Source organism: Odontomachus brunneus, unplaced genomic scaffold, assembly GCF_010583005.1.
Source record: "Odontomachus brunneus isolate Ranch 3 - 2012 unplaced genomic scaffold, Obru_v1 Obru_scaffold_217, whole genome shotgun sequence".
NCBI classification, from domain to species: Eukaryota; Metazoa; Arthropoda; class Insecta; order Hymenoptera; family Formicidae; genus Odontomachus; species Odontomachus brunneus.
Window position 1 is genome coordinate 460101 of NW_022639667.1, and position 9199 is coordinate 469299.

The window sequence follows — 9199 nt, forward strand, 5'->3', positions numbered from 1 at the left end:
CTGGATAATAAGTAATTATCAATGATTCTTAGTATGATATTTCTATAAGGGAGGACGTCGTTATTTACCCAGCAAACACAGAAATATAACAGTTACATTCTCGCAATATAACGGAATGTAACACGCAATATAACACAGTTGTACCAGGTTATATACACGTTAGTAGTAATTTCCTACTCATATATATAACAGTAATATAACATTGCTGTAACATTGATGTAACAGTGATATAACATTGATGTAACGGTAATATAACGGTAATAACATTAATGTAATAGATAAATAACATGTTATATAATCTCAAACAATTATATAACGTCTATATAACATGTATGAAAATGTTTCAAATGTTATATAACTGTAATATTTACCATCAGTTGTTATATAACTGTTATATTTCTTGTTACTATATAGCTACATATGGAATTAAAAATAATAATTCAAAGTATTGTATACTTGTTACAAAGATGAATTTTATAAATATCAATTTTTTAAATTAATCGCAAGCAAAATTTGCATTATTTTACTTGAAATAATTGAAGTAATTTAATATTTATAATATTTACATTTGTAACAGGTATGCAATAGTTCCAACGTTGTAATTAGGAACCCAGCAAACACAATGTTACATGTAACGTACATATTAGTTGTAATTTCCTACTCAACAATATAACTGTTATATAACATGCATGTTATACAACAATTATATTGAGTAGGAAATTATAACTAACATGTACGTTACACGTAACATTGTGTTTTCTGGGAATGAATATAACAGAATTTATAAATTATTTATTAAATATATATGCATAATGAAATATCTTTATCAAATGGTGTATTATTTATAATGGTAACCGTACTTTTTCATATATACATTATAACAATTATAGAAACATTTTTTATTATAAAAACAATATTTTTTATATAAATACGGGAAAATATATTCCCTCTCGTATACGTGTAATAAATTTGCATAAATTACATGATTACACTGACATGTTCATTTTTAATGAGTACAACAATAAAAAAATAAAATTTGGTAAATATGTATTTACATTTCATATTATACAATTGATATCCACATTTTATATTGTACAACCCTTACGAAAAAATAAATACTCAAGCTTGCGAAAAAAGCATCACATGTTGAATGTAAAAACCAAACATTACAAGGAATAGACCCAAAATTGGGCATATTTTCATAAGTTTGAGTACTTTTTTTTTCAAAAAGAAGATAAAGCTTCAAAATTATTCTATTCGCGATTTACTTAATCACGTCGATAACAAAATTTAAAAAATTAAATGAAAGAAGTTATTCATTAAAATCATTTATGCTTTTAAAATTAAAAGTATGTAGTAGCACAAGGTTTATAATATTGAAATTAATTATGAATTTTGCCAATTTTTGAACATATATCTTGTTCGAGATTCGAACCAACTTGACGGTTAACCTCACGTCAGCGGGGACCGGTGACCGCTGCGGCAAGCATTTATTTGAAACAAACATAACTCGATGCTCTAATTCGGCACACAAGCGACGCATTTTGTCCTTTCAATGTTGATCGCACGTTCGTATCACGTGCGATCCCAGCATCGCGATGCCAGCGAGCCGTCAGCCGTCGTAAGGATCCGAGCGATCGCCATGGCAACGGATCGCACAAACAAGGATTCCGCGAATCGGCTGGCGGCTCGCGCCGCGAAAAGCTCGTGTCACTCGACAAATGCCTAAATAAGGTAATATAGACTCTCTCTCGTGGCGAAAACCGTTTCTCGCCTTGCTTCGCTGGTCCAATCCACTCGCGTCGTAGCCCTTTCAAAAATCGGTATAAATGCGACCGCTCAAAGCGGCTCCTCACTTCGACTGTACTTCTCTTACAAACTCGAATCAGTGAGAATCAAGTTCGTTTTTTCTTTTACACAAATCGGTCTGTTAACTCGCGGCGGGTTCTCTCGAGCTCACATCCCACTGGGGATATCGCAGCTCGCCATCGGAATCCGTGAGATTCCTTATCCTGGATCGCGTCTTCACGAGCTTTCGCTCTATCAGTATCGCTACGCGTTCCAGACTCTAGTGACTCGCCAGTTGCCCAACAGCTGACTTGCATCGCTCACGATCGGGCAAACCGAGTGGATTGCGGACCGAGAGTCGTTTACTTAAAGCAAAAGCCGTCAATTGCGCTGTCCGAACGCTCGTGCGACGTTCGGTCTCGAACTTTAATCAATTGTTAATTGTGCATCGTCCTATAGAGTAAGCCGTCGGTCTCAGCCGCGCGCGTAAACGAGCTCAGGGCCGCGCAGTCAAGATTTCCGACGTTTCGCGGCAAGATCTCCGTCGATTGAGGATCGAATCGATTCTCGGCAAGATTTCCGCCGCGCAACTTAAGGCCCTCGGCACACGAGCTCGGTGAAGATTTCCGATTTTCGCCTTACGTGAGACCGGACGAGCTGTGAACCGACAACTTGACAAGTTAATAAACAACAAACAAAAAACACTGAGTGACTCATACGACTTGATCTCCATCCAACCTCGTGGCTACTCATTTCCTCCGCACTACTCCTCTGCCTTGCGCTAGGCACAACCGGCGCTTTACGTCGGTCCTCGGCTGACCTCAGTCGAATCCGAAACATACCTAAACCCGAAAATTATTTTTGTTTTGATCTTTAAATGTATACATATACCTTTTTAGTATAAAACTTAAGATATATTTTTGATCAAATCGTAAATATTCGTGTTTAAAAAAACCAACAAAATCTATTAGAACAAAGTCTATTGTTCTAACTTTTAGATAAATTAACAAATAAACGTGTAGTAAGAAAAATAGTTTGCTTGTTAGCTTAACAAGTCAAATTGACTTCAAATAAATAAAAATATCTAAGTATATATATTCGGACATTTGTGTCCTTTTATCTTATTGATAAATGAAGAACGTAAAACACATTGCATTTATAACTAAATTTCGAAATTTATCATTGTTTCTATAACGTGTAAAGCTTGTGATATATATTAATAAAAACAATAATTAATAATATAATAATTACTATAATAAAGATGAGAACATCCCGTATGATAATGTCATTATTGCACTTCTTCCATTACAAAAAAAAATAGTTTTGGTTATATAATTCCTATCAGTGCAACACAGTGAATTGCGCAATCATTAAAATATAACTATATCACTATACTTAGAAGAAGCACTGAGCGACAAAAGCGTGGCAGAAATGACAGAGACAAATAGACAACATTAACATGAGACATTAATCGAGTTTAAATTAAAGTCTACAAGACGGAAATACTGTATGGCGTAATGTAGCATTTACATCGTCTTCTAAACATTAATTTAAGCCCTATTAGCATCGTTGTGTAAACGTATTCATTTTTTCCGTTAATTAATTATTTTCTTCACTATTGTCTTCATGAGCTTGTTTTAGTACTCTCTCATTTCTTTGTTTGGCAAAACGCAACCATTCCGCCACTATTCCATCAAATTCAGCCTCCGTCAAATTTGAATGATGTAAAGTGTTCTGCCACTTTTATATAATTTCTCCTAGAACAAAAAATAACATACTGAATTAATAAAATATATGAGAAAAGTTTTGAGATCAGTAGATATTTTTTTAAATAATACGTAGAATATACTTCTCATAATTTTTATAAGAAATAAATCGGCGACTTTAAAATTGTTGCGAATGCCTTTCCAAGAGCATTTCATTGCGCATTCGTTCGTTAATATTTTAGGAAGAATGCGCTGGATATTGTCTCTTGGATTATTCCCACCAATCCTTAACAGAAAGCTTTTCTGTAAACATAAAAACAATTAGATATCATGATATCATGAAAAATAATGAATGTTATACCGCAATTAAATCCCACATAGCATGAAGAACTAAAAAAAAAACTGAGTCGTATGTCACCAACTTTGAGTTCATTTTTAAATGCAAAAAGAATTCAACTTGTGAAAAAAATTGTTTTTACATATGATGATGACATCAGAGTTGATTATATATAACTGAGTTTTTCTTTGTTTTTTTTTTTTTAATTTTTTTCCTGTGCTATCTAGGATAATTATTAAGACTCCTGTGCCTTTATAGCGGTCATCTTGTTGACGAAAAGCTAATCGCAAACGAATTCTGACATTATCAAACAAATAAAACATCTTCGGTAAGGACGCAAAAGTTTAAAAATTAACTTTAATTAGTGCTTGTACGAAGACATACACACACAACGATATACATAAGATATACATAAGATATACATAAGATATACATAAGATATACATAACAAAGATATACATTTGGCAAATTAATCTATAAACTTACAAATTGCTTGACTGCTTCATCGGTGTTGCGTAAGAACGAATCAAAGTCTTGTATACTTCCAATTGTGTTCAGCAGTAATAGATGTCCGATAAGATTATCATTCTTATTTGACACAGAAGTGCGGTTTTTCATTATATCTTCGACTCTGCTTAGTCGTTCTTTTATGTCTTGCAACGTTAAAAGTAATGTTGCTTGCATACGTGTTATTTGCTTCAAATACTCTGCAACGATTAATATAACATATATGAAAAACACGAATATGAAAAACAGAGATACTGACTAAAAAAGTTGAATAGTTTTGTCAAGATAAGTTTTAAAACGTACCCGTTTTATATAATGTAAGAATTTTTTCAGTGCAAAGGAAATTCTTCCATTGGATAAGATGAATGCTTCAATGATGAATGTTTCAATGTTTATCTTAACAATATTGAGAACCTCTTAGCAACTATAGATAACATAAAATTACATTTCAAAAATAATGATAAACGTTCTTATGTCAGGTTGCGTTTTAAAATCTCACTCAACGGATAGGGCAGCATTTAAATGACCACTTCATTTTTAATTATAATAAAGAAATCTTAGGTTTCCGCTCCAATTACTCAATCAAATGATAATGTACACGTTGATTAGGATTCTGGAACGTAGCCCTATTCCAGATAACACGCAAGTTCTAGGGACAATTGAAGAACGTTCAAATGACGTTCCTATAACGTTTTTAGAATATTCCTGGGATTTCTATGATATCTGCCCAATACAAAATTTTTCATACATAATTATGTAGAATCATATAAAATTATATGTAGTTTTACATTATTATATATAACTATGTATTAAATTTGTCCATATATGTTAATAAATATTATTTATATATATAATCATGTATAATCATGTATAATTACATCTATAATTTTATATATAATTTTACATAATTATGCATACAATTATATGTAATTATACATATGATTATACATAACTGTGTATAATTATATATAATTTTATATGATTATATATAATTATACATAATTATGTATGGACAAATTTTATATATAATTATGCATAAAAAATTTTTCATTGGGTGGATATGATAAGTAATGCAAGGGGGTCTCAGGTCTGATTATAAAGCTCAGTTATATAAAATAAATGCACACATGAAATTATCTTTGTTATTTACCTATTGGTATACATTATGAAAGAAATTTGTAATTAATCAAACATGGCGAAAATGGATTGTATGCATTTAGGTATCATGTTCATATTATTTAGTTCTCGTTATTGTCTACGTTTACACGGTAAAGTTAAATTGGCTTAGATTAAGATCCACAAAACGCTACAAACGCTAAACAGTGCAACGCAGCATTTTTAGTGTTTCGCGGACCTATCTAATTTAAGCCGGGTTAACGTCGCCGTGTAAATGTAGACACTGTCAGTGAAAATTAAAGTATTGATGCCATATTGATCTAATACTATGTCTACGTTTACACGATGACGTTAATGCACTTTAGATTAGGGCACACAAGACGCTACTATTGTATTCTTTTATACATTTATTATTACTTTACTAATATTAGTGTACTTTTATGTTACGAGAAAAAGAGAATTCTTGCTCGTAAAATAGCGCTGTAATGCAATGTAGCAGAGAAGAGGAAACATTGTTTAAAGATCTTATAATGTTTCTTATGTTCTAATATTGTGTCACTGCACAAATCGACAGAAAGAGTTTCCTTTTTATCGAATACAGTTCTAAAATATGCCAGAAGAACTGTATTTTTCATAACGATGATTATTTTTTAATACGTACTTATTGTTGTATTCGATTCCTCTGATATTTCTTCATATGACGGACCACAATCTATGTTGGAACAGATATATTGGTATTTATATATGATACCTAATTTCTGTTGTAATTGCAACGATAATTTGGACAATAATTTTAATATTAATTTTACCAATAATATAATATCACTAATATATGTACCTTCAAATATTATGGGTATCTCGGAAATTTCCTGAGGGTTTGTATAGGTCTTTCTTTTTTCTAAAAATGTTTATAGTGTAGTAATAAAAAAATTTATATATTTATTTCAGAATAATTATGAAATTACATACCACCAGAATCACCAGAAGATTGTGAAGATTGAATGTCTTTCTTCGTAACATTAATGCTTCTTACGTTGTTTCCTTCATTAATACTTGGTACTTCAATGAACGTAAAATTGTCCGGACAAGATGGAATGGCAGAAACAACTTTATTCGCATGAGTCGCTTTTTCTGTGCAACATATAATTTTGTTTCATATTTTCTTTTATAATATGTAAAGACTAAACATGTTATTCTCGTTTTATCTTGCAAAACCTCCCAAAAAACAAGACAAAACAACGCAAAAAGAATTTACATTCTGAAAAGAATTCTTTCTGATTCTGAAAATGAACTTAGAATTGGTGGCATACGACTGAATTTTTTTTTTAATTCGCTATGCTATCTGGGAACGTACCAAACATTTCAGCTACATATACAAATAATTGCAAAATGTCTATAAATAAGGGATAATATAAGAGAAAACTTGAAATACATTGTATTTTAAATAAAAGAAGGAAGTTGAAATAATAATGTGCATTCCAGATAGCACAGAAGTTTCACGGACGTATTGCAAACATCCTAGGAACGTTAGATCCTTCTCTAAATGTTCTTAGAGTATCTCTGGATCTTTTATATTATTATATTTAGGATAATTATTATATATAAAATGTATCTTGTATATAGTAATTATGCATTATTTTGAATATTTCGGTTGTTTGGACGGTTATTTCGGCTCTTACTTTTATATGGTCGAGATTTAACGCTGTTATTCTCTTCATCTTCGCTGCTGTAACGATTATGTGAGATATGTTGCCTTCTGCCGCAACCCAATCTATCCTCATCAATTGTTTCATAGTTTGAGTCAGCTGCAGTCTTTCTTGCAGATTCTAGGGATGCTAAGTGAAGAAAAAAATTAGTTAATATATCCTTAGTACCTGTATACAGAGTGTCGTGCGTAAGACATGCCAAAAAAAAATATAAGTAGAACAGATAAAAGTGAACAAAAATTGTACAGGTCATTTTTCAAACAACCACGTAAAATTTCGAGATATTAATAAAAATAGTTGGACAAATTAGAGCGCGCGACGCGACAGGCGAGGCATACGGCTCGCCGCGGCCGTCGCCGCGGTTGAAGAAAATGGACGAGCGTACGTACACATACGCATACACGGAGCTACCCATTTCCGTATGTCAAAAAACCCACCTCTCTAACCTATAAGATAGACCCGCGAGCAATCGTCCATTTTTTTTCGCCGACTGCGGCAAGCCGTATGTCCCGCCTGCCGCGTCGCCGCGCTCTAATTTGTCCATTTTGATTAATATCTCGAAATTTTACATGGTTGTTTGAAAAATGATTTCTACAATTTTTGTTCAGTTTTATCTGTTCTACTTATATTTTTCTTTTGGCATGTCTTACGCGGGACACCCTGTATAACAATGCAAAAAATATAAATATACTTACAACAGTGTTTTATTAAGTCAACCTCGAACGTAATCCAAGTGTCGTAATTAGGATTAGTATAATTAGCAATAAAATTTGCAGCGTTTGCTGTACGTGGCGGCCACATACATAGTTGTTTTTTTCCGTCGTTTACAAGCCATGACGTTGGTATCTCGGAAAATGTCTTATCTACAATAAATTGTACCACAGAGTATTTTTTATTTCCCTGTGCATATACATCATCTATTGCGTTTCCATATGATCTATCAAAACAGAAAAGTTTTTTAGTCACAAATATTTTACAATTTAAAATATATAAATTTAATATTATCAATTGTCATACAGCTACAGACATTAGCTATGAAAGTTATATAATATGAAAAAAAAATATTGCTGTAATGTATAATTTTGTTAACTTATTACATTACGAAAGTTTACTTTCTACATTAATATATAAAGAAAGTGAAACTTTTTTGGTAGAACACAAGTCTTTAATGTTTTAACAAGTAATAACCAATTAATATTATTTTGTAATTTTAATTAAAAATAGCACCAGAGAAAGAAAGAGTTTAGCACATAAAAAGCATATTTACAAAATTAAATATTTTCAAATACTCACATTGTAACTTTTGACTCAATTGAACATGGAAAAACTGTTACTTTTCCAAGTATGCAAGTGAGCAAATATTTATTTACTCAAAACGAAGGAAAACAAAGGTTATAATGACTTATTTACAATTAAACTTGTAACATTTCGTATGAAGTTAGTATATCAACATACGTATACAAAAAAGTGCAATATCTAATTATTAGTATGAAGAAGTGGTATACTTATATAATAGTCACTTTGGTTAATGTTTCTCAATAATAAACATTTTTTTTTAATTGCATTAAAAGGAACTGATATACTTTCTGCAGCAGTTGTGCTTGAAATTTTAAAAATACCCAGTTGTTTCGAATCACATGGCTCAGTAAACAGGGATGTAACATTTAAAAAACGTTTTGCACGAAAAATTAATGTATTTTCCTCTTCACTTACATCCAAAATAAAAACTACTGAACCATCATTAAGCAAAGCACACTTATCTTTTTTGGTTACTGCAATTTTGAAGTTTTTATATTGAATATGCGAAATTCTTCTCTTACTTGTATAAACAACAATTGGATAATGGACAGTGGGATATTGTGTAATTGGTTGCTGCAGTTCTTCAAAAATACGATTTGAGATTTCTTGTAAAGGTTTTCCACATTGACACAATTTTCTTTTAATTCTTTGCATATAATTTTCATATTTAAAACAACTGAAATTGTTAAGACACCCAAATGTTTTCACATCATTAGCAATAGGAATGAGATTATGAACAT

General features: G+C 31.5%; 1 protein-coding gene across 2 annotated transcripts; it reads right to left on the reverse strand.

Annotated features, from left to right (window-relative positions):
• Positions 1 to 1024: 1024 nt before the first annotated feature.
• Positions 1025 to 8604, reverse strand: LOC116852342. Of its 2 annotated transcripts, XR_004379754.1 has the most exons (10): positions 8454 to 8604; positions 7856 to 8097; positions 7134 to 7289; positions 6424 to 6585; positions 6293 to 6352; positions 6116 to 6166; positions 4318 to 4538; positions 3638 to 3797; positions 3040 to 3545; positions 1025 to 2630 (listed from the first exon to the last, which is right to left on the reverse strand). XR_004379754.1 is itself a non-coding variant. In XM_032832611.1 (9 exons), the coding sequence occupies exons 2-9, from the start codon at positions 7959 to 7961 to the stop codon at positions 3532 to 3534; spliced, it is 930 nt and encodes a 309-aa protein (XP_032688502.1). In that variant the 5' UTR covers positions 7962 to 8097; positions 8454 to 8604; the 3' UTR covers positions 1025 to 3531. The 2 variants fall into 2 exon arrangements, 1 of the variants encoding a protein (XP_032688502.1); XM_032832611.1 differs by having other exon boundaries at positions 1025 to 3545.
• Between the last annotated feature and the right edge of the window lie 595 nt (positions 8605 to 9199).